General features: G+C 38.6%; 1 protein-coding gene across 1 annotated transcript; it reads right to left on the bottom strand.

Moving 5' to 3' along the window:
• Positions 1 to 221: 221 nt before the first annotated feature.
• On the bottom strand, positions 222 to 24110 carry LOC131536084 (NACHT, LRR and PYD domains-containing protein 3-like). Its single transcript, XM_058768772.1, has 11 exons — positions 23977 to 24110; positions 20670 to 20806; positions 19227 to 19343; positions 17764 to 17880; positions 13055 to 13180; positions 7551 to 9455; positions 6264 to 6437; positions 5991 to 6164; positions 4828 to 5001; positions 3998 to 4044; positions 222 to 1138 (listed from the first exon to the last, which is right to left on the bottom strand). Exons 2-11 carry the CDS (start codon positions 20783 to 20785, stop codon positions 588 to 590), a joined length of 3501 nt encoding a protein of 1166 aa, XP_058624755.1. The 5' UTR covers positions 20786 to 20806; positions 23977 to 24110; the 3' UTR covers positions 222 to 587.
• Positions 24111 to 25194: the final 1084 nt, after the last annotated feature.

Below are 25194 nucleotides of genomic sequence, written 5' to 3'. Positions count from 1 at the left end.
ATATACTGCCTGCAGAACAAATAAATAGACCAAATAGTCCTGTTGCATTTCCATATTTTAAATCTAAATCAGACTTTAATATTAAATTATTATCTTGTTTCACAAAACAGTGTTAAATGAAAACTCGATGCAGATCGGCACAAAGGAGTTTTTGGATTCACAGACGCAGCACATTCATTATTCATACCGCCATCAGTTCACATCAGAGATTCAGAAACCACTTCATTAAATGTACTTTTATTATATTTGATGACCAGTTTACAATATAAATATTAAAGCAATATTATTTACATTTACGCATTTAGCAGATGCTTTTATTCAAAATACATTGCACTCAAGTAACAGTTTTACATTTTATCAGCTCTTGCTTTCCCTGGGAATCGAACCCATGACCTTAGTGTTGCTAGCGCCATGCTCCACTATTTGAGCTACAGGAAAGCTATATCATTACTCTGTTAATTAAAGATTCAGAACAGTATGTGTGTCTGATCTACATTTATAACTTCTAGATGACAATGAAAAACTGATTAATGAATGAATACAAATGTAATGATGTGAGATTTGATGAGTTTGTGTGCATGTGAACATCAGAAAGAGTCTCTCCATCGTTTAATATCACACAGAGACACTGAGCAATCAGTATCGACTCTGAATCCAGCACGGAGGGGTTCAGTGAATGTGGTGTTGAATGTGTGTAAGTGTGTGAGTGTGTGCGTGTCAGAGACGCTGTAGAAGGACAGAGAGCCGGCCGACACGTCCACATACACTCCTGCTCTATTAGAGGATGAGCAGACAGCAGGTATATCAGTGCTGTTCTTGTTGTGACAGACAGAGAATTCTTTATCAGAGCAGTTCAGACTCCAGGATTTGTCATTGAACCCAAACTCACAGTCACTCCCTCCTTTCCTGTCGATTCCTGTATATGACACTGATATCTCGGCACGTCTCTTCCATTCGGTCTCCCAGTAACAGCGTCCAGTCAGACTCTCAACACTCAGAACCTGAGGATCATTATCAAATCTCTCTGGATGATCAGGATACAGCTGACGATGTTCCTCACATGTGATCGTCCTGTTCTCATCAGACAGAATGTGTCGAGTGTTTGCTGTGTTTGGATCCAGTGTGAGATCACAGGCATCTGAACACAAGAAGAGAGAAACATCAAGAACAACACGACAGTGAAGATGTCTGTGTGTGTTTACAGCTTTGACTAGATCTGCAAAGTCCAAACTGTCCTCACTCTTCACAAATGTGCTCACAATATACTGAAAGCTGTTGAACAGATCTCAGTAGCAGTGCTGGTCCTAGACTTCTGGAGCCCAAACAAAACTCTGTGAAAACCCCGTCAGGTCTAAAACAGTGCAGACTAGTGTTGTGTAAAGCAGCGGTTGGGGGTTTATCATGCAAGTCAAGTCAGCTTTATTTCTATAGCACTTTATACAACACAGATTGTTTCAAAGCAGCAGTAACAGATTCAGATTGTGCTGTAAAGCAGCTCTAACAAGCCAACAGCGTGATTCTAGAGCTCAAGTCAGTTCAGTAAGTGTAAAGTTCATCAGTTGTGCAGACAGACTGTATTTACAGTGTATTTGTGCACATACATGTACGTGCGAGTGTTACGACAAACTTGATATGCTCAATTTTCATATCCTATCATCAGCCTGTGAGATCGCTGATACACAATATTATTGTGCTAATTTATTTACTTAGTTTCGTTAATATAGCCTAATAATAATAATAATAATCATCGTCTTGTTATCGTCAACGGCATCAGCTACAGGCGATATCTCCGACTATCGTCGATACACGATACAATCGTCTATCGGCACAAGCTTACTGCACACTGAACATGCAAAACACACAAGACAGTCCTGATTTACATCTGTGTGGACTTTGCTGTGTGTATGGACGATCATTTGATGTTTGTGTGTAGGGTTACTATGAAAAAACAGGTTTTTATAACGGAAAGCTTGTGTGTTTTTGTGTAAGTTTTTGTCGATGGTTTTCCAAGCTTTTTTCAAGGTAAACTAAAAATACTGCATTTTCATAATTTATATATACAGTGCAACAGATGAGATATATATATATATATATATATAGGGCTGCACGATATATCGCATGCGATATTTAATGTGCATCTTGTCAGTAAAGCCGGTTCTGTAATCAGCGGTAATTTCCATCACGTTCATTATCAATGTGGATTTGCGCAGCTTGTCAGTGAACATCGGCTCTGTGAAGTAAATGCTGCTCCATGTGAAATCACCGCTGATTACAGAACCAGCTTTACTGACAAGATGCGCATTAAATATCGCATGTGATATATATCGTGCAGCCCTAATATTAATATATATATATATATATATATATATATATATATATATATATATATATATATATATATATAAAAAGTGAAAAGTGAATCTTTAAAGTGAATTTTATTACACAGCTGTAGAGTTGAGAAATAATAATGCCTTTAATACATTATGTGTTTAAAAAATGTATTCATGACTATGAAGGCAAGATATCAATTATCAAGAATACCATTATGATGTCCTTTAAGAGACGGCATCGCTAGCTAACGCTCACCTGAACAGTTATGATAGTGTTTACTTGTCATCATTTAAATGTACAGTTATGTGTCTGGGTCTCCTGGGATTACCAGGATCAGCATATTAAATGATATGTTGTTAAATAACATCAAACTGTATTTGTGGCGCCCTCTATTGACTAGGCACCACATGAAATACACTGACGCGTGTTTAGTCATGTGACACGTATTGTACTGATAGATATCTATGATTACACTGGTCTTGTGTCTGTTATGTGCTGTTCACTTTCACACTGTTGCTGAAGATGTGTTACTTTGTTCACTCTTCATTTCACAGTCCTGCAAAGATGACAGAAAATTCATTCACAATTGCTTTCCTGCAGCAAACCATGAGCGCAGCTGCGTTTAAGACCAAACATATAGCGGTGCTCGAGTGCGACCGTGACGCATCAGTGAATGCGGAGATGTTTTGCTAAATAAAATGATCCAGCTAGAAGAATAGCGTAAAAAACTTTATTATGTATGTTCGTCTGTATCATCTCAGTGAGATTATATTATATTTCATGCATGTGCAGTAAGGGGAGTTTAAGATTTCTGATGCTTCAGTGTGGATGAGGAGCTTTTGGAGAACACTTGAAAACTCTAGTGTGGACAGAGAGCGTTTTCAAATGTATCTGAATTAATAGTCATGTGTCAAGAAATGTCATTACCACCACTGCATGATGTACAAAATGATGAGTCCAAAACAGTAATTAAACACATATGTATTAAAATAAATATATTTCCACATGACTCCTCTAAAGCTGAATCCACATATTACTGTTATGTTTACATTATGTAGTGATTCTACTTAAATCATCTTTGAGAGCAAAGGAGCCCCCTGGTGGTGACCGGCACTGCTAACGGGTTACTTCACCCAAAAACGTAATCTGTGTTGTTTACGTTCAGCTTGCGCGCGCTGATTACGTTGATTACGTTCTGGGGTACTCTCCAAAATGGCAGAAGACGGTAACTCGGGGAGAAGAATTGTTGAATAAATTATGTTATTATTGTTTTCTTTACGCACAAAAGTATTTCCGTTGCTTCGTAAAATTATGAAAGACTGGTGTCACATGGACTATTTTACCGATGTCTTTGCTACGTTTCTGGACCTGGGAACATTGGAGTTGCATTGCTGTCTATGGAGGGTCTGAGAGATCTATAATATCTTGTATATTATATAATATCAAATATCTTAATTTGTGTTCCGAAGATGAACGAAGGTCTTACGGGTTTGGAACAACATGAGGGTGAGTAATTAATGACATAATTTTCATTTTTGGGCGAACTAACCCTTTAAAAAAGACCTTATAGACCTTATTAACCTAATAGAGAAACAATGAAAGTCTATGAGATGAGAGCAGTGATACAGTCAAACAACAATCTGTGTGTGTGTGTGTGTAGACCTACACTTTCGTAGTCCTGCTGTCATCATGATCTCTCCTCCATGATCCACACTATAAACACACAAACACACAATGTAGATCTGCATCATTCACACACAAGTTCAGTATGTCATTATGGCCGCATTTACACTGCAGGGTTCAAGTGACCCAATTCCGATTTTTTCCTCCCATGTGGTACAGATCGGATATGGCCCACAACTGTGTAAGCAGGAAAAAAATAAATAAAAATAAAATAAAATCGCATGGATTCCGAAATTCATGTGTGGAAATAAATCAGATACGAATCGGATACGTGCATTTGCGCCTGCCGTGTAATCAGTCAGATCGGATATTCCCCTGTAAAATAGACTCCTACGTCATCGAAAAAGTGAGTTTTTTTAAACATTCCGCGGTACTGTAACAAATGAAACCTCTCTAGTTGAGTAGCAGAGTATTAATTTTGTTCGTTTGTGTTACATAAAAGGCGATCTGATGCTGAAATGTGTTGCTTTTGAAATCACGCTGAGTGCTCGTTGCTGCTGTTGTCAGTGACGGCAGCTCGTGCACAGACGAGGCTATATAATTATTTTGATGTATAGATGTAACTATTGCATTTCTATATGAATTCCATGTCAAATTAAACTCAATGTACTATTCAAATTGATTTGTGATGTCATATGCTATTTTTGGCTTGTTTCACCAAGTGCAGTGTAAAATACACACATCGAATACGGGCCACTTTTAAAAGAAATGTAAGCACGTCGTCCAAAAAATCGGATATAGTCACAAAATCGGAACTGGTCATCAAGACTTGCTGTGTAAATGCAGCCTATTGCAGCCTAGTGTTTGAAATACTTGAGTATCTGCAGTTTATAGTTTGGATCCTCCAGTTTGTGGTTGAGCAGCTGCACTCCTGATTGTCCCGGATGATTGTAGCTCAGATCCAGCTCTCTCAGGTGTGAGGGGTTTGAACTCAGAGCTGAAGACAAATAACCACAGCCTTCCTCTGACACCATACAGCCAGACAACCTACAGACACACACAGTCAGATTATCTACAGACACACACCAGTCAGATTATCTACAGACACACACCAGTCAGATCATCTACAGACACACACCAGTCAGATCATCTACAGACACACAGACAGATCATCTACAGACACACACAGACAGATCATCTACAGACACACACAGACAGATCATCTACAGACACACACAGACAGATCATCTACAGACAATCAGATCATCTACAGACACACACAGTCAGATCATCTACAGACACACACAGTCAGATCATCTACAGACACACACAGTCAGATCATCTACAGACACACACAGTCAGATCATCTACAGACACACAGTCAGATCATCTACAGACACACAGACAGATCATCTACAGACAATCAGATCATCTACAGACACACACAGTCAGATCATCTACAGACACACAGACAGATCATCTACAGAGACACAGTCAGATCATCTACAGACAAACACAGACAGATCATCTACAGACACACAGTCAGATCATCTACAGAGACACAGTTAAGATCATCTACAGACACACACAGACAGATCAACTACAGACAATCAGATCATCTACAGACACACACAGTCAGATCATCTACAGACACACACAGACAGATCATCTACAGACACACACAGACCGATCATCTACAGACAATCAGATCATCTACAGACAGTCAGATCATCTACAGACACACACAGTCAGATCATCTACAGACACACACAGACAGATCATCTACAGACACACACAGACATATCATCTACAGACATACACAGACAGATCATCTACAGACACACACAGAGAGATCATCTACAAACACACACAGACAGATCATCTACAGACAGTCAGATCATCTACAGACAGTCAGATCACCTACAGACAGTCAGATCATCTACAGACAGTCAGATCATCTACAGACACACACACACAGTCAGATCATCTACAGACACACAGACAGATCATCTACAAACAAACATGTTCTTAAATACCTCAGTATCTGCAGCTGGCAGTTTGGACTCTTCAATCCATCAGAAATAAACTTTACACCAGAGTCCTGCAGGTCATTGTTACTCAGATCCAGCTCTCGAAGGACAGAGTTTGATGATTGTAGAGCTGATGACAAACTCTCACAACACTGAGCCGTGAGATTACAGCCAGCAAGACTGAAAGAGAGAAGAACACACATATCAACAGTCAGATCATCTACAGACACACATTTTGACCAGCTGACTGTAAATTATCTCTTATATGTTCATAAATACCTCAGTATCTGCAGCTGACAGTTTGGACTCTTCAGTCCATCAGAAATAAACTTTACACCAGAGTCCTGCAGGTCATTGTTACTCAGATCCAGCTCTCTCAGGACAGAGTTTAAGGATTGTAGAGTTGAAGACACAATTTCACAATGCTGATCTGAGAGATCACAGCCAAAAAGTCTAGAAGAGATTAAATAAAATTTAAGAAATAACAAAACAATACAGACATGTACAGAGGGTTGCCAGTTTTCTGTCCTCAGGGAACAGAGGATAACATGATCTGAACATAGAATCACAATAACATGAGCTCCTGCGATTGAGATAATCTGTTGTTCTGAATTATAAAGCACAATCATTTTATTAACATCTTTACTGTCACTATTAGTCCAGCATAGATTCAGTCTTCCACATATTCTGTAGCTTATTATGAATATAATCCATCAGTTTTGGCTGCTGCAAAGCTAAACTGCAGCTTATTTCTGTGTTTGGAAACTAATGTTGTGAATCAGGGCTTGTTCTCTGTAGTCATTCAGAAATTTTTTCAAGTTTTCACAAAATGCTAACATGTAAATGGACATATAACATCTCTCATTAAATGACAAATATTAGGTCGTATTGTGTTGAATAATTCATGTACGTGTGTGACCTGTTGAAAGTTTTAAACTTTTATGTGTGACATTAATGTGATCACAAAGCTGACAGAGTAAATATGTGTTAGAAAACTAGACCTATATCATTCAGAATATTCCCATTCACAGTAATCCACCTTTTCTATAGTTTTATTTATTTTATGGCATAATGCAGACCTCTTTAAATGTATAATAATCTAAAATACTGGCTAGTGCTGTACAGTAAAAAGTAAGCAGGCTTCAAGCACTGCCGGCACTGTAATAGTTCACTGTAACAGCAGTCAAACAGCTGGAACATTACGCATTTATGATGAATAATTAGTGAAGATTAAATGCTATAATGCTATATTATTTGTTTGTTAAATTAATTGTAATTCATGTTTAGTGATGTTCTCACCAGGTAGTGGATAAGTTGTATTTATAATATATCAATGTTTTTTTTTTTTTTTTTAAATCTTAATAATTACATGATTTGCTCATTCATTAATCTAATTGCTATTAATATTTCCTATAATTTATTTCATTATTTTATCTCAATTGCAGCTTTACTGATCAATGGTGTCGACCGTCCCTTTGCTCCACCTGCTGCTGATTTAAAGAACGAGTTTCTCATGTGACTGGGTTGTGTTGAACTATTTACTTTAGTTAACGATTAAACACTCACAGAGCTTTTCTGCAGTTGATCACAGCTGGTATCAGTCTTCTTCTGCCCTCATCTGATGTGTTGTATTTCACAAGCTCAAACTCATCCAGCGGCTCCTCTGTCATCTGAAGCATGTAGGTGATTGTTGAGCAGTGAGCAGCAGAGAGTTTCTTCTCTGAGTGTTTGTCTGATTTCACAAACTCCTGAATCTCTCTGGACAGAGTCTGATCTTTCACTTCCAGCAGACAGAGGAACAGATTGATGGATTGACCGGCTGAGAGACGATAAATATCAAGTGCATCTTTGATCATCTCTTTAATGTACTGTGTGGTTCTCCTGGTGCTCTCTGAGCTGTTCTCTGCGTGTGTGAGTAGATCCTGTAAGAGTCTCTGATTGGACTCCAGTGAGACGCCCAGCAGGAACCGCAGGAACAGATCCAGCTGCCCATTCTTACTCTGGAATGCTTTAAATACTGCTGATGTTAGTAGATCATACAGAGAGACTTTACATCTGTAAGATTTGAATGCTTGCAGAAAAATCTCCAGTGGCTTCTTGTTCTTTGTTAAATAGCAGTAAAACACATAGAGAGCAGCGAGAAACTCCTGAACGCTCAGGTGAATGAAGCTGTAGACTTTCCTCTGATGAATCACAGATTCCTCCTTAAAGATCTCCGTGCAAATCCCAGAATACACTGAGGCGTCAGTGACGTCTATGCCGCTCTCTTTCAGGTCCTCCTCATAGAACATCACATTGCCCTTCATCAGCTGTTTGAAAGCCACTTCAGCAAGTTTCACAATCACTTCTCTGTTGGCCTGCAGGAGTTTCTCTGGATCTCTCTCTTCATACTTCTGGTTCCTCATGTTGATCTGAATCAGCAGGAAGTGGATGTACATTTCAGTCAGAGTTTGAGGGATTTCTGCACTGTCATCTTGTTTCAGGAGCTTCTGAAGGACAGTGGCTGAGATCCAGCAGAAGACGGGGATGTGGCACATGATGTGGAGGCTTCTTGCTCTTCTGATGTGTGAGATGATTCTGCTGGCTTGATGTTCGTCACTGATTCTCTTTCTGAAATATTCCTCCTTCTGAGGCTCATTGAATCCCTGAATTTCTGTCACACGGTTGACGTATTTTGAGGGGATCTGATTGGCTGCTGCTGGTCTGGAGGTGATCCAGATGAGGGCAGAGGGAAGCAGGTCTCCTCTGATGAGGTTTGACATCAACACACGCACTGATGAAGACTTATTCACATCACAAGCTTTCTGAGCGTCTGAAAACCTGAGTGTGATTCTGCTTTCATCCAGACCATCAAAGATGAACACAACTTTACACTCCTCATAAATCTTTGAGTCCAGATCTTGAAGTTCAGGATGAAAGGCCAGCAGAAGTTTGTGAAGACTGTACTGATGATCTTTAATCAAGTTCAGCTCTCGAAATGGAAGCACAAACATGAAATCTACATCCTGATTGGCTTTTCCCTCGGCCCAGTCCAGAATGAACTTCTGCACAGAGACGGTTTTTCCGATTCCAGCGATGCCTTTAGTGAGAACAGTCTTGATCTGGTCTTTCTCCTCACATCCTGGTTCAGCCGAGGCTTTAAAGATGTCATTGCAGTAGATTGAAGTGTCTTCTGAGTGTTGTGTTCTGGCTGTTTTCTCCATCTGTAAAACCTCATGTTCTTCATTCACTCCTTCACTCTCTCCCTCTATGATGTAGAGCTGTGTGTAGATCCTGTTCAGGAGGCTTTCATTCTCCTGGAGATTCAGTCCCTCAAATAATCTCTCGTACTTGTTCTTCATGCTGGTTTTGAGCTGGTCTTTGACTCTCTGTAGTTCATCATTCACTGACTGAACATGTTTATTCAGAGACGCTGTAACGCTCATGTTGTTCAGACAGCATCTCCGTCTTCTTCGCTCACGATCTGCTCTGCTGAAATATCACAAGAAGAACAGATTAAATATAATCTAAAAATAAAGGATGTATAAATTAAAATCTACATCGATAGAGATGTCAGTCTTTTATTTTCAGTATGATTTCTTGTGGTTTCACAGCAGTTCACAATCAGTAAATAGAGCATATTTATGCCAGATTATTGCTTGTGATCGACTGCTGATGAATAAATGTACTTTATGGTGTGGATATTGTAACATGTTAGATGGTTGTAAGATGCATATTTGATCTCCCTCGTCTTTTTGAATGAGCAGCCAGCAGGCATTTCAAAATAAGAGTCAGCTGTATTTCGGTTTGTTTATAATTAAAAGCCCTACATTATGGATATGTTTTTTTTTTGCTTAGCTTTTTCCTGGTTAATATTGGTATTCAGAGGTGTAAAATACTTGAGTAATTTTACTTGATTACTTTACTTTAGTAGTATTTTGGGGGATTTGTACTTTATTCAAGTACAATTTAAACTGACTACTAGTACTTTTACTTGATTACATTTCTGAAGAAAAAACTTTTTACTCCTTACAATTTTATTTCATCTTGAAAAGTACATTACATTTTTATTTTATCTTATGCACATTAAATATGGTAAACGGAAGCTCAAACGTGCGTGCCTGATGTGAGAACCAATGATCATTGTTTCATGCATCAAGCACACATATTTCTACTTCATTTATGACTTTCATCAGGTAAATGTCTGGCTTCAAAAGTTCACCATCAAATCTGAGGAAGCATATCGAGGTAGCAAAGTTGCATTTTCCCAAAAAATGTTTATTCCTTATTTGTTCGGTTTTGATAGAGCCATTAGCTGTGTAATATATTAGCTGAATGCACAAGATTGAGTGCAAATAAAATCAATGAGAATTTAAATACCATTAATATTTTTGTGGAAATATTTTCTTAATTAATTAAAAATCTCCAAAAGTGTTTAAATAAGCATTGTTTGTTAAATTAATTGTAATTCATGTTTAGTGATGTTCTCACCAGGTAGTGGATAAGTTGTATTTATCCAATAAGTTGTATTGTATATTTTTAAATCTTAATAATTACATGATTTGCTCATTCATTAATCTAATTAGTAACAAATAATTATTTATCAATATTTGCTGAGAAAAAAAAAACTCTAAAAGCCCCAAATAAATAATTAAAAGATCAATTATCCTGTCAGACAGTGACGTTGAATAGACAACACACAAAAAAAGTGGCCTTTCAAAACGTTAGTGTTGTATGTTGTAATTCTATGACTCTCCTCATTAATTCAACACATTCTTGTATTCTGTCTGGAATATGTTTCTAGCCTCTGCATCACATCTTGCTCTTCAAAGGGATAGTTCACCCAAAAATTATAATTCTCTCATCATTTACCGACCCTCATGTCATCCCAGATGTTTATGACTTTCTTTCTTAAGATGAACACAAGCAAAGATTTTTAGTCCAGATAATGCAAAACAGAACCACTTCAGAACCCACACCAAGTGAACACGACGGTCAAGCTTAAAATATTAGTAGGCCTATTTGTATCCTTCTTACATGTGCCTCTCATTTCACTTAAGACGACACTGATTCATTAACAGGGGTTGCATGCGTTACTGTCATATTCACTTTGTGTAGTTTTTGAAGTGTCATTTTTGGATGTCCCATACACGTGATTTTTTTCCCTAAAACCCTTAGTTTGTGTTCATCTGATAAATGAAAGTCACATGGGATGGCATGAGGGTGGAAAGAATGGAGTTTCTTTTAATTCCTTTCCCTGTATTTTTTCCCCGGTGTTCCGCTGTGCTGCATTTTAATTGTTGTTGTTGCACTAGATATACGTGTTTGACCTGTACCATTGCATTTAGTTTCATTTTCTCCCTTTAACCAAACTTCTGAATGTCTGTCAGAAAAGAAAGTACTTCTACTTTTTTAATACTTGAGTACAATTTAAAGTTGTACTTTTTTACTTTTACTCAAGTATGTTTTTGGCCAGATACTTGTACTTTTAATTGAGTAAAATTTTCACTCAGTATTTGTACTTTCACTTGAGTAAAATTTTTGAGTACTTTTTACACCTCTGTTGGTATTTATGGTTACACACTGTATTTAAAGTAGACGTATAAATAATGACAATTATTAAATACAGTTTAATACAGAACTATTTAAAAACTGTTTTTTGTATTCTAATGAATGAAATAATTTTGCTTGTATATGTCTTGTTATATCTATTAAAGAAAAATATTATTAGATGTTATGAAAGTTTGTGAACCCTTTAGATTTTTCTATATTTCTGCATAAATATGACCCATAACATCATCAGATTTCCATATAAGTCCTGAAAGTGGACAAAGAGAACCGAATCAAACAAGTGAGAGAAAAATATTTTCTTTGTCATTTATTTATTGAGAAAAATGATCCAATGTTACATATCTGTGCGCTGCGATAGTATGTGAATCTTTGCTTTCAGTATCTGGTGTGACCCCCTTTTGCTGCAGTAACTGAAGGTGAAGTTTCTTGTAAATGCTGATCAGTCCTGCACAATAATGTAGGAGTTTTAGCCCATTCCTCCTATGAGCTGCTTGCTTAGGTCCTTCCACAACATTTCAATTGGATTAAGGTCTGGACTTTGACTCAGCCATTTCAAAACATTAACTTTGTTCTTCTTTAACCATTCTTTGGTAATATGACTTGTCTGCTTGGGGTTGTTGTCTTGCTGCATGACCCATGTTCTCTTGAGACTCTGTTCTCTGAGACTCAATTTTCTTTTTGGAGAACAGTGGCTTTCTTCTTGTAACTCTGCCATGCACACCATGGTTGCTCAGTGTTCTCCTGACGGTGGGCTCATGAACATTAACATTAGCCAATGTGAGAAAGGCCTTTAATTGCTTAGAAGTTACCCTGGGAATTTTTGCAACCTCGCAGACTATTACACGTTCTGCTTTGGAGTGATCTTTGTTAGTCGACCACTTCTCAGGAAGGTAACAGTGGTCTTGAATTTCCTCCATTTGTACACAATCTGTCTGACTGTGGATTTATGGAGTCCAAGCTCTTTAGAGATGGTTTTGTAACCTTTTCTAGCCTCATGAGCAGCATCAACTCTTTTTCTGAGGTCTTCAGTAATCTCCTTTGTTCGTGACATGATTCACTTCCACAAACATGATCAGACTTTGATAGATCCCTGTTCTTTGAATAAAACGGGTCACGTACTGACATATGATAGTCATTGCACAGATGGACTCTTAACAGCTAATCCAAGAGATTCACATACTTTTGCCACTCACAGATATGTAATATTGGATAATTTTCCTGAATAAATATGACAAAGAAAACATTTTTGTGTCATTTGTTTGATTGGCTTCTCTTTGTCTACTTTCAGGACTTTTGTGAAAATCTGATTATGTTTTGGGTCATATTTATGCAGAAATATAGAAAATCCTAAAGGGTTCACAAACTTTCCAGCAGCACTGTATGTCTTACATTTCCATTGCACTTCTAAAGTTTTTTAATGTAAGTGCATGTGTGTTTATTGTGTCAAGTCCTGTCTGTGTGCATTGAGTGTTTTTGACTCCCATAAAGCAGTTCAATCATCACTACATTTTTATCCTCACCTGGGGTCAGAGGTCACCGGATCATTACTGAAATGAAGAGGATGAAGCATGAATCTGTAACTCTTCAGAGACACACAGCAGGGATCTGCAGATGAAGATCTCTGCCTCTTCCTCCTCCCGAAGATCCTGATAAACACACAGAAATCATTTTTCCTATAGTTCTGTCTGCTGTTTCATTTATTATAAGCAGGGCTGCAACAATAACTGATAAAATCAATAATGAAAATAATCATCAGTGAGTGCGATTATGAATTAATCGTGTCTGAACGCTGTGCGCAGAAAGCATCCGTCAGTCACACCGCTTTATAGTAATGAATAACACTTTTCTATGGACAAAACACAAATGGAAAAAAGGATCTCTCATCTTAATTTAGTTCATCGCAATCTCACAGTTTTTAACCAGAAATGTGCGCGCTGCTTTTCTGATGTTAATCTAAGTTTTCTGTGTGTTTTTCCCATGCCACTTGAAATGTGTCTGTTTATAATAGTTATTACCTACTAAAGGGGAGACACGCGAGGAAAAAAAAAAAACAATCAGTTGTGGGACTATTCGGTCATAAACTGCATACAATTCATTTCTGAACTTTCCGTTACTGGAAATGAAATTACTGGTTGATATGTACGATCTAAACAAAGTTTACACACACTTTTAGTCTTGCTCAGGACACGCGCTGTCTGTTAAAGTTTGGTTCCATAATAAATCACTGAGTAATTTTTGTCCCATTGCTTTGGTTATCACTGTTTCAAATCACTGATATTTCGAGAATGAATCCAGCATAAATATGGATGTCATTCCCAAAATGTTGCAGCATGTATGTGTCTGAAAAACTAAAGTTTCATACAAATTCTGAATGGATTATAGCCTAGAAAGCGTGCTCCCATTATTACCATCTCTCATCTTAACTGTGAGATCGCGATGAATTAAGTTCCATTATGAAGCTCTCTAAACTACACAATCAATCTCTTATTTACATTGTGTCTGCACTTGTGAGATGATTCACAAGCATGCAAAACTCCGGCACTTTCAGCGGTGAGTGAATTCTGAAAACTCTAACGTTTCTGATTGGCCATTGCTTTAAAGAAATCAACAGAAATGTCTGTGATTGGCTACATTGCTCATCTCTGCGAAAACACGTTGGGAAAGTTTGCCAGATCTTTAAATCTTTAATTGCTTGTGCTTTCGTTTGAGGGTATGTAGCACCATCTAGTAGGCTACCCCGTGCAACCGGTCCTGGGATGATCGAGGATTCCATTACTGACGATATCAGGGAGGGCAATTGCCCTGCCTTGCCCCCTCCTTTGGGCCTGTTTGTACAAGGCTTTGTCCCCACTTCTGTAGGCGTCCTCTTTGGCCAAGTGAAGCTGTTTGGGTTTTGCACTGAACCAAGGTTTGTCGTTGTTAAATGTTAAATAAGTCCTGATGTAGGACGTCACGGTGTCAGTGAGCTCATCCAGATCAGTAGCTGCAGCCTCAAAAACACTCCAATCAGCAAGGTCGAAGCAGGCCTGTAAATTCTGCTCTGCTTCAACAGTTCATCTCTTTACAGTTTTCACTACAGGCTAAGCAGATTTAAGTTTCTGCTTGCAGGCCGGTAGAAGATGAACCAAACAGTGATCAGAGAGTCCCAGAGCTGCTCGGGGGACAGAGTGGTATGCATCCTTTAAAACAGTGCAGCAATGGTCCAGTATATTGCTGTCCTTAGTAGGGCATGTGATGCGCTGTCCGCATTTAGGCAGTTCGCGGGTGAGATTAGCTTCACTGAGAATGATAATGAAAGGGTCTGTATAATGCTGCTATGTGTGTGATCTGAACAGCCAACAGTTCTAGCGCTACGCTCGCTCGCACATCAGGAGGAAAGTACACACTCACCAGAATAAACGAGAACTCCTGCGGTGAATAAAAAGGCTTACAGTTAATAAAGACTGCTTCCAAGTTTGGACAGCACATCTTCTTTAAAACGGTAGTGTCTGTACACCAGCCTTCATTGATATAAAAACAATCCACAACTTCTCGTTTTTGTAAGAGGTTCGTCTGATTTATTTGCTAGGGAGCGGAGATTCGCCAGATGAATGCTGGCAGCAAAGTTTCACGAGTGCACCAGCGCGCTTCCCTCATTTGTGTCGCCTGGAGCGCTTGTATAGGATCACAGCTCCTCTGACTTGCAGACCACAAGACCCTCCAGCGGACAGTGAACACAGCTGCAAAGATCATCGGTGCCCCTCTCCTCTCCATCCTGGACATTTTCCTCACACGATGCTCCAGCAAAGCCAACAGTATCGTGGAGGACTCAACCCATCCCTCCCACAGTCTCTTCCAGCTCCTACCATCAGGAAGACGGTACCGGAGCATCAGAGCCCGCTCTGCCAGACTGCTCAACAGCTTTTTCCCCCAGGCTGTGAGAGCCCTGAACTCAAATCACCCCGCCCCCCTCTGAAGTGTGCTACACACAGGTGAGTGGGCCTGTACAAACCACCTGTAGTAGCACACTCTCCTCTTCTATGCGCACTAGACACTTTTCACACACTGCTGTGTGTACACAATGCCACAAAAGACTAAAAAATATATGTATGTATACATGCTCATGCACTACAAATCATCCTGCACTGATCCCCAGCCAGCTCAGGGCTTGCAAAATCGCTAGCCTGACGTCCCGGGGCTATTGTGTTTTCCAGTCGGGCTACAAAAATGCATCACTGCCTGCCCGACGGGCTCCTTAAATACAGATCTCCCGCGGGTCCTTAAAAACTCTTAAAGTGAGTTGTATCACACTTAAAGTTTTAAATTGGGTTAAATGGTATAAGAAATGTTTTAATTATAATTTCTAGAGGTCTTACAGTTGCGGACGGAAAGACAAGAGTCACGATACGGCAGGATTAAACTTCAAAAGGCAATGATGTCATTGAATAAATATGAGCGCTGCACGTTTCAAGTCAAAACGCGGCGTGGATGTATCAAAAATCTGTCAGTAGGTTAGTTTGTGTATAGGTCTATACTGTTTTACTTCATTGTTGTATGCCTGTATTTATGTAGCACCGTGGTCCTGTGAGGCACGACATCTCGTTCCAATGTATGTCCCCACATGTAGCGGAAAGACAATAAAGCTCAACTTGACTTGAACTTGACTTGACTAAAATATCCAGTAAAACGTCTGAATGCTTAAAAGGTGCTGTATGTAGGATTTTGACTCTACTAAAGCATAAAAATACCATAATATGTTTGCAGATATTTAAGAAACATGCTAAATTAACATACTTGTTTATCTGAAAAACAATTCTACAGTCAGTTATTCCCCTTTGAAAAGGTGAATTCCGGCCCGGAACGTCTGTGTTTGTTATGGTTTGTGAAACCCGCCCACTGCCAGTTTACCCAATTGTATTTCGGCACCGCGGGTTGCCAGTTGACGGAAAACACAGCGTATTTAATTGTATTCATCGGCATGTGTGCTCGTTCCTGTTGGTGTCGTTAATCTGGCAACCTGCATGTGCGTCATGTCTGAGGAGGAGGGGCCGGGTGAAAATAACCGTCTCCAATATTTTGAATTTGGACTGCAATACCTAGTTCAACCACTCGGTGTCAATCCTACATACAGCACCTTTAAACATCGGCAAAACTTATTTGGTGTGCTATTTCTGATGTCCAGGAGTTCGTTTCTTGTAAAGCGGATTAGAAAAAAGTTGTTTAAGACAGGAAAAACAAACAAAAATAGTACAAGTACCAAGGAACAACAAACCAAGGCTGCCATGTGCGGCGCCATCTTAGAAGTATTTACTGACAAGGTGCACATTAAAGAACACAGATGCAACATTTCATTTCCATAATGACCGGAGCAATCTACAAGAGCAGCACCTGCTTTAAATCGTGCTTTTTTTGGGGCGTTAAATAATGCCACAAACACCAATAAATTGACGAGCGCAAATCTTAGTAAATTGTGTTGCCCGATTCATTTGAACAATTTCCTCTCATAAATTTACAGATTGAAAGGGAAACTCCTACAAATGTGTATTCAATAATGTGAGTCGCAAAAATAACTGTGTCCATGCATTTTCAGCGCTACTTTCCCACTGCATGCCTTTAATAAATCCTGACAGTAGTCTTTTAACACCAAACGAGGGTTTGCGGTGGTGCAAACTGATAGTAAATCTGCTCCATATGTAGAGTTAGAGTTCATAATCGTGTTTTTATTTGAGCAGTTACAGTAACTGTTGGAGCAGCAGAATATAATTTCTATGTTCAAATGAGTGAATGTGTGTCTCTCAAACCTTGTTCAAGTTAATATGTTGTGCTTTTGTTTTTGTTTTTAATTTAGCCATTTATCCTCTGCTTTTAATGGTAAGCAATCAGTTATTTTTTTGTTTAGAATGCAATGCTTATATTTTAACCTTTTTTGCACATAATGAACTACATATCCTACACAAGATTCATTCACTATATTTATTTTTATAATCTTTATACTGCATCTTGTTTGGAGGAAAACATTGGGCAGGATGAGGGGGAACATTTTTTTAAATAATCTGATCAAACAAGTAATCAGCAGATGAATCAGTTCTGGAAATATAGGTTAGCAGCAGCTCTAATTGTAAGTCAGTCTGTCGGTTCACTAACAGTGGAAACAGACTCTTCGTCTGGTTTGTGGGATCAGTGTGTGACTCCTGTCTGAATCTGCTGCTGCTGCAGCGTGAATTGACCTTAACACTGGATTATATCTCACCTGGGGTCAGAGGTCATTGGATCATTACTAAATAAAGGAGGTTTATTCATGGATCTGTCACTCTTCAGAGACACCCAGCTGTGATCAGGAGATGAAAGTCTCCATCTCCATGTGATCCTGAGAAAACATAAAAAGTTCTTCCTTAAGTTCTGTCTGCTGTTTCATTTATTATAAAATCCATCTACAATGCGAGTAAATCTTCACTCTGGCAGGCTAAATAATGTCTAACATCAGCCAATTATTAGATTTTACTCGCCAGTGTGTGAGTTGGAGGTTCAGTATAAGTTTAGCACAGGTTTATTTTCACTTGCCGAACACTCTGACTGAGATTATATACACATACATACACACGTAAATCAAAAATGCCTGTCAAAATTAACACTACTACTACTACTACTACTACTACTATCTCTTGTAACCTGCAATAAACCTTTACTGAAAGTTTCTTTTATGAGATGAAGGGGAAAATAAAGAAAAGAAAATCAGCCAAACATATCGGCCAAAAAAAAAGAAATCACAATCATATATCGGCCATCGGCTGCCCTGATTTTTAAATATTGGCATCGGCCAGAGAAAAACCCATATCTGTCGACCTCTAGTTATAAATGATAAAATACAAAATTAATTGTAGTTATTAAGATTGATGTGGTTTGGAATTGGTAAAATATGATCAGAATGTCAACTTGAATGATTATGCATGCACTGTATTTTTCCTCCTCCGCTGTCGTCGGTAATGCAGGGAATGTAGTGATTGGTTGTCAAGGCAGCACACATCCAAAAACTTATTTTAAATGCAAAATTTATTGTTGTGCCCTGAAATACTCTCTTCTTTGCGAGACTAACATTTTCTCCACAAAACTCCGTTCACACACGTGCAAAATGCACCTTTGCACGTTTAAAATATGATCTTTCACACGCAGAATTATGGCAGAGATCTAACCCCATATTCACAGTGTGTGTGTGGGTTGGTATTTGTGGTTTATGGGGACACAAATTTATTTAATGACATGGGTATGACAGAGGTATTACAATTTGAAGGTGGTTTATGAGGACACTGTCTATGTCCCCGTAATTCAAAAGGCTTAAAAAAACGTACTAAATGGTGTTTTTTTGAAAATCTAAAAATGCAGAAAGTTTCCTGTAAGGGGTAGGTTTAGGTGTAGGGCAATAGCACATACAGTTTGTACAGTATAAAAACCATTACGCCTAAGGAGAGTCCCCGTAAACGACAAATACCAACATGTGATGTGTGTGTGTGAGTGAGTGAGTGAGTGAGTGAGTGAGTGAGTGAGAGAGTGAGAGAGTGAGAGAGAAAAAGAGAGTGTGTGTGTGTGTGTGTGTGTGTGTGTACTTGGATGGGTGAAATGCAGAGCACAAATTTCGAGTATGGCTTACCATACTTGGCCACGCCACTCACTTTCTTTCACTTAATAATAACAATCATTCACTGGATTATATCTCACCTGGGGTCAGAGGTCATTGGATCATTACTAAATAAAGGAGGTTTATTCATGGATCTGTCACTCTTCAGAGACACCCAGCTGTGATCAGGAGATGAAAGTCTCCATCTCCATGTGATCCTGAGAAAACATAAAAAGTTCTTCCTTAAGTTCTGTCTGCTGTTTCATTTATTATAATAACCATCTACAATGCGAGTAAATCTTCACTCTGGCAGGCTAAATAATGTCTAACATCAGCCAATTATTAGATTTTACTCGCCAGTGTGTGAGTTGGAGGTTCAGTATAAGTTTAGCACAGGTTTATTTTCACTTGCCGAACACTCTGACTGAGATTATATACACATACATATACACACGTAAATCAAACATGCCTGTCAAAATTAACACTACTACTACTACTACTATCTCTTGTAACCTGCAATAAACCTTTACTGAAACTTTCTTTTATGAGATGAAGGAGGAAAATAAAGAAAAGAAAATCAGCCAAACATATCGGCCAAAAAAGAAATCATCATCATATATCGGCCATCGGCTGCCCTGATTTTTAAATATTGGCATCGGCCAGAGAAAAACCCATATCTGTCGACCTCTAGTTATAAATGATAAAATACTAAATTAATTGTAGTTATTAAGATTGATGTGGTTTGGAATTGGTAAAATATGATCAGAATGTCAACTTGAATGATTATGCATGCACTGTATTTTTCCTCCTCCGCTGTCGTCGGTAATGCAGGGAATGTAGTGATTGGTTGTCAAGGCAGCACACATCCAAAAACTTATTTTAAATGCAAAATTTATTGTTGTGCCCTGAAATACTCTCTTCTTTGCGAGACTAACATTTTCTCCACAAAACTCCGTTCACACACGTGCAAAATGCACCTTTGCACGTTTAAAATATGATCTTTCACACGCAGAATTATGGCAGAGATCTAACCCCATATTCACAGTGTGTGTGGGTTGGTATTTGCGGTTTATGGGGACACAAATTTATTTAATGACATGGGTATGACAGAGGTATTACAATTTGAAGGTGGTTTATGAGGACACTGTCTATGTCCCCGTAATTCAAAAGGCTTAAAAAACGTACTAAATGGTGTTTTTTTGAAAATCTAAAAATGCAGAAAGTTTCCTGTAAGGGGTAGGTTTAGGTGTAGGGCAATAGCACATAAAGTTTGTACAGTATAAAAACCATTACGCCTAAGGAGAGTCCCCGTAAACGACAAATACCAACGTGTGTGTGTGTGTGTGTGTGTGTGTGTGTGTGTGTGTGTGTGAGTGAGTGAGAGAGAGAGAGTGTGTGTGTGTGTGAGAGTGTGTAAGTGTGTGTGTACTTGGATGGGTGAAATGCAGAGCACAAATTTTGAGTATGGCTTACCATACTTGGCCACGCCACTCACTTTCTTTCACTTAATAATAACAACAATCATTCACTGGATTATATCTCACCTGGGGTCAGAGGTCATTGGATCATTACTAAATAAAGGAGGCTTATTCATGGATCTGTCACTCTTCAGAGACACCCAGCTGTGATCAGGAGATGAAGATCTCTCACTGCTCTCCATAATGACAAACTGACTTCACACCTGCATATGGAAACACAAGAGAACAAATGACACATAATATTGTGATTAGTATTCCAGTAATTGCAGTGAAAACCAATCTTAATGCGACACAAACAATGACATTCAAGAGAATGTGGAGCTTCAGACTCAGCAGTTTGTGGAGGATCCTTTTCTTATGAATCCATAAAGTGATGGTTTACTGACTGTAGTGGAAGAAGATCAGAAGCCCTTTGAGATGAAGAGTGATCCTCATGAGCATCGTCAGTATCTGAGCTCACTGATGCTCGAGTCTTACTGAACATATTTCACTTCAGCAGCATGAGAAAAGCACGAATCCCTGTTCAGAGGCTTTATGTGTTTCTGCTGCTGTAATGCCGAGTTCACACTGCACGATGTTCAAAGTCGTTGGATCACCGTTTTTACAATAGGAAGAATTGCCAACAACTCTGTCTGGTCCACAATCTACGTTTCACAACCAAATGCACTCAAGAAGTGATAAGGAAATAACGCAAGATAATGCTGATATTGAGGTCTATAATTTCTTACACACAAAGCTCTTCATAATTTGGTACCTCATTATCTTTCAGATCTTCTTCATTTGTATACTCCTTTGAGATCATCTTCTGCAGACTTATTGTCTGGTCCAAAGTTCAAGATGAGTTCCTTTGGTGGTAGGGCTTTTAGTTGTGCAGCGCACATTCATTTTGAATGTAATTTGGCAATTGAATGCATTAAATGGTTCAAGGTTATTAATCTATGCAAATTCAGCAATACAAATTTCTGAAAAGTAAACAAATTAGTTGTTTATTTTAAGGGACCTATCTTATTTTCTCTTGCATATTTAGTATTGCTTTTTAATAAAGAAAAACTGCTTCTTATCCGATTACTCGATTAATCGATGGAATAAAATAATTGATAGCTCCAGCCCTAGTTCAAATGCTGTGCCCATTTTGACCCCTGCCAAATTATGACCCTTCTCGTTGAAATCGCTGCCTGATTGCCTAATCCTAACCCCTCCACCACACCTAACCATAAACCTACCAATACTAGGGGGTAATAATCTGGCAGGGGTCAGAATTAGGCACGACACTGGCAGGGTTTGTACTAATGGCACAAATAATCTCAAATAAACAAATAATCTTGAATGATTCTTTTAAATGATGCTACTCGTGGTTTATCTCTTAATAACTCTTTTAACATCAATAAAGTCCTGCACTTTATTCTCATTCCTGCATGTTCCTTTCAAACCCGGAACCTAAACGTCAGACGCAAGTGCTGAGAACAAAACAATAACAAAACAAAAAATAAAAAGCTAAAACCAGAATAAACTGTTTTTCCATTATGGACAAACGCAACCGTTTAAAATAAAGGAAAGATTTAGAAAGGCAGACCTCTCAGAAAACGTACAAATAAAGATAATTTTAGATGTTTAATAACTGTGTAGCACTGGGATCGCTAGACGAGGGCCTAATGAACTGATTTTAGTGAACTGGACCAACACTGACAGTGTTCCCTGGTTGTGCCTGTCGCCCGTGTTAGTTTAGTAGCTGTGTTCAGACTGATGTCCAGCACTGACCGCTGTGTGTCTGAATCACTCTCACTGAACTCCGCGGCCTACAGAAGCGCTCGAGTTCTCCGTTTAACTGGTGATTTCCTCCTCTGCTAGCCTACATTTCCGCAAATTAATCTCAACTAAAAGCAGAATCTCTAGAGCTCGATATCATTATAATCCTGAAGATGAACTTGTGCAGCTTCATCCACTTCTACATGCGTCACAACTCCATTAATGCTGTTAATGTTTAAATATCGGATTTAACACGCGACAGAGACGCGAAAATCTACAATAATACGAATTTATATCAATAAACTTACCTTAATGTGATGTTTATGTTAGTTTTAAGTCTTCTTCATTTGTATACTCCTTTGAGATCATCTTCTGCAGACTTATTGTCTGGTCCAAAGTTCAAGATGAGTTCCTTTGGTGGTAGGGCTTTTAGTTGTGCAGCGCACATTCATTTTGAATGTAATTTGGCAATTGAATGCATTAAATGGTTCAAGGTTATTAATCTATGCAAATTCAGCAATACAAATTTCTGAAAAGTAAACAAATTAGTTGTTTATTTTAAGGGACCTATCTTATTTTCTCTTGCATATTTAGTATTGCTTTTTAATAAAGAAAAACTGCTTCTTATCCGATTACTCGATTAATCGATGGAATAAAATAATTGATAGCTCCAGCCCTAGTTCAAATGCTGTGCCCATTTTTGACCCCCTGCCAAATTATGACCCTTCTCGTTGAAATCGCTGCCTGATTGCCTAATCCTAACCCCTCCACCACACCTAACCATAAACCTACCAATACTAGGGGGGGTAATAATCTGGCAGGGGTCAGAATTAGGCACGACACTGGCAGGGTTTGTACTAATGGCACAAATAATCTCAAATAAACAAATAATCTTGAATGATTCTTTTAAATGATGCTACTCGTGGTTTATCTCTCTTAATAACTCTTTTAACATCAATAAAGTCCTGCACTTTATTCTCATTCCTGCATTTTCCTTTCAAACCCGGAACCTAAACGTCAGACGCAAGTGCTGAGAACAAAACAATAACAAAACAAAAAATAAAAAGCTAAAACCAGAATAAACTGTTTTTCCATTATGGACAAACGCAACCGTTTAAAATAAAGGAAAGATTTAGAAAGGCAGACCTCTCAGAAAACGTACAAATAAAGATAATTTTAGATGTTTAATAACTGTGTAGCACTGGGATCGCTAGACGAGGGCCTAATGAACTGATTTTAGTGAACTGGACCAACACTGACAGTGTTCCCTGGTTGTGCCTGTCGCCCGTGTTAGTTTAGTAGCTGTGTTCAGACTGATGTCCAGCACTGACCGCTGTGTGTCTGAATCACTCTCACTGAACTCCGCGGCCTACAGAAGCGCTCGAGTTCTCCGTTTAACTGGTGATTTCCTCCTCTGCTAGCCTACATTTCCGCAAATTAATCTCAACTAAAAGCAGAATCTCTAGAGCTCGATATCATTATAATCCTGAAGATGAACTTGTGCAGCTTCATCCACTTCTACATGCGTCACAACTCCATTAATGCTGTTAATGTTTAAATATCGGATTTAACACGCGACAGAGACGCGAAAATCTACAATAATACGAATTTATATCAATAAACTTACCTTAATGTGATGTTTATGTTAGTTTTTAAGTCTTATTTATTTTATTCCTGTCGAGTTTGCTTTCGTTATCAACACAAGGAAGTCTCCCAGTGAAGAATTCTTCTTCTGCTGCTGCTGCTGTTGTTGTTCTTCTTCTTCTTCTTCTTCTTATTCTTCTTCTATCTTTCCGGCAGTGCAGACGGCGTGTTACTGCCCTCCACCGGTCAAAGTTTGAACTATATTCTTATATACATTCTGTATTATACAAGAACTGAAGAACTGCCTCAGAGATCAATTGATGCTTGTCACTGTGTCCCAACAAAGAAGGAACAGAAACACTCCAAGTCCAATAAAACATGCCCTACTGTTTCCATATTCCCACATTCACATAATCCAGAAATACAGGTGCTGGTCATATAATTAGAATATCATCAAAAAGTTGATTTATTTCACTAATTCCATTCAAAAAGTGAAACTTGTATATTATATTCATTCATTACACACAGACTGATATATTTCAAATGTTTATTTCTTTTAATTTTGATGATTAGAGCTTACAGCTCATGAAAGTCAAAAATTAGTATCTCAAAACATTAGAATATTTACATTTGAGTTTGAATAAATGACCATCCCTACAGTATAAATTCTGGGTATCTCTTGTTCTTTGAAACCACAATAATGGGAAGACTGCTGACTTGGCAATGATCCAGAAGACGAACATTGGCGCCCTCCACAAGAGGGTAAGTCACAGAAGGTCATTACTGAAAGGTGTGGCTGTTTACAGAGTGCTGTATCAAAGCATATTAAATGCAAAGTTGACTGGAAGGAAGAATTTGGATAGGAAAAGGTGCACAAGCAACAGGGATGACCGCAAACTTGAGAATACAGTCAAGCAAAGCCGGTTCAAACACTTGGGAGAGCTTCACAAGGAGAGAACTGAAGCTGGAGTCAGTGCATCAAGAGTCACCAGCTCAGGCGTCTTCAGGAAAAGGGCTACCAAGCCACTTCTGAACCAGAGACAACATCAGAAGCATCTTAACTGGGCTGTGGAGAAAAAGAACTGGACTGTTGCTCAGTGGTCCAAAGTCCTCTTTTCAGATGAAAGTAAATTTTGCATTTCATTTGGAAATCAAGGTCCCAGAGTCTGAAGGAAGAGTGGAGAGGCACAGAATCCATGTTGCTTGAAGTCCAGTGTGAAGTTTCCACAGTCAGTGATGATTTGGGCTGCCATGTCATCTG

The sequence above is a fragment of the Onychostoma macrolepis genome, chromosome 03, assembly GCF_012432095.1.
Source record: "Onychostoma macrolepis isolate SWU-2019 chromosome 03, ASM1243209v1, whole genome shotgun sequence".
NCBI lineage: Eukaryota > Metazoa > Chordata > Actinopteri > Cypriniformes > Cyprinidae > Onychostoma > Onychostoma macrolepis.
Note: the sequence above shows the minus strand (reverse complement) of the source record. Positions and strands in the feature narration are given on the sequence as shown.

Excerpts from the sequence above, each read along its gene's own strand:
- LOC131536084 (XM_058768772.1), bottom strand. The coding sequence starts at position 20,785 with ATGGAGAGCAGTGAGAGATCTTCATCTCCTGATCACAGCTGGGTGTCT. Across the intron at positions 13,181-17,763 it reads CCAATGACCTCTGACCCCAG|GATCTTCGGGAGGAGGAAGA; the intron begins GTGAGATATAAT and ends TGTGTTTATCAG. Across the intron at positions 1,139-3,997 it reads GACAGCAGGACTACGAAAGT|ATGCCTGTGATCTCACACTG; the intron begins GTAGGTCTACAC and ends TCTTGTGTTCAG.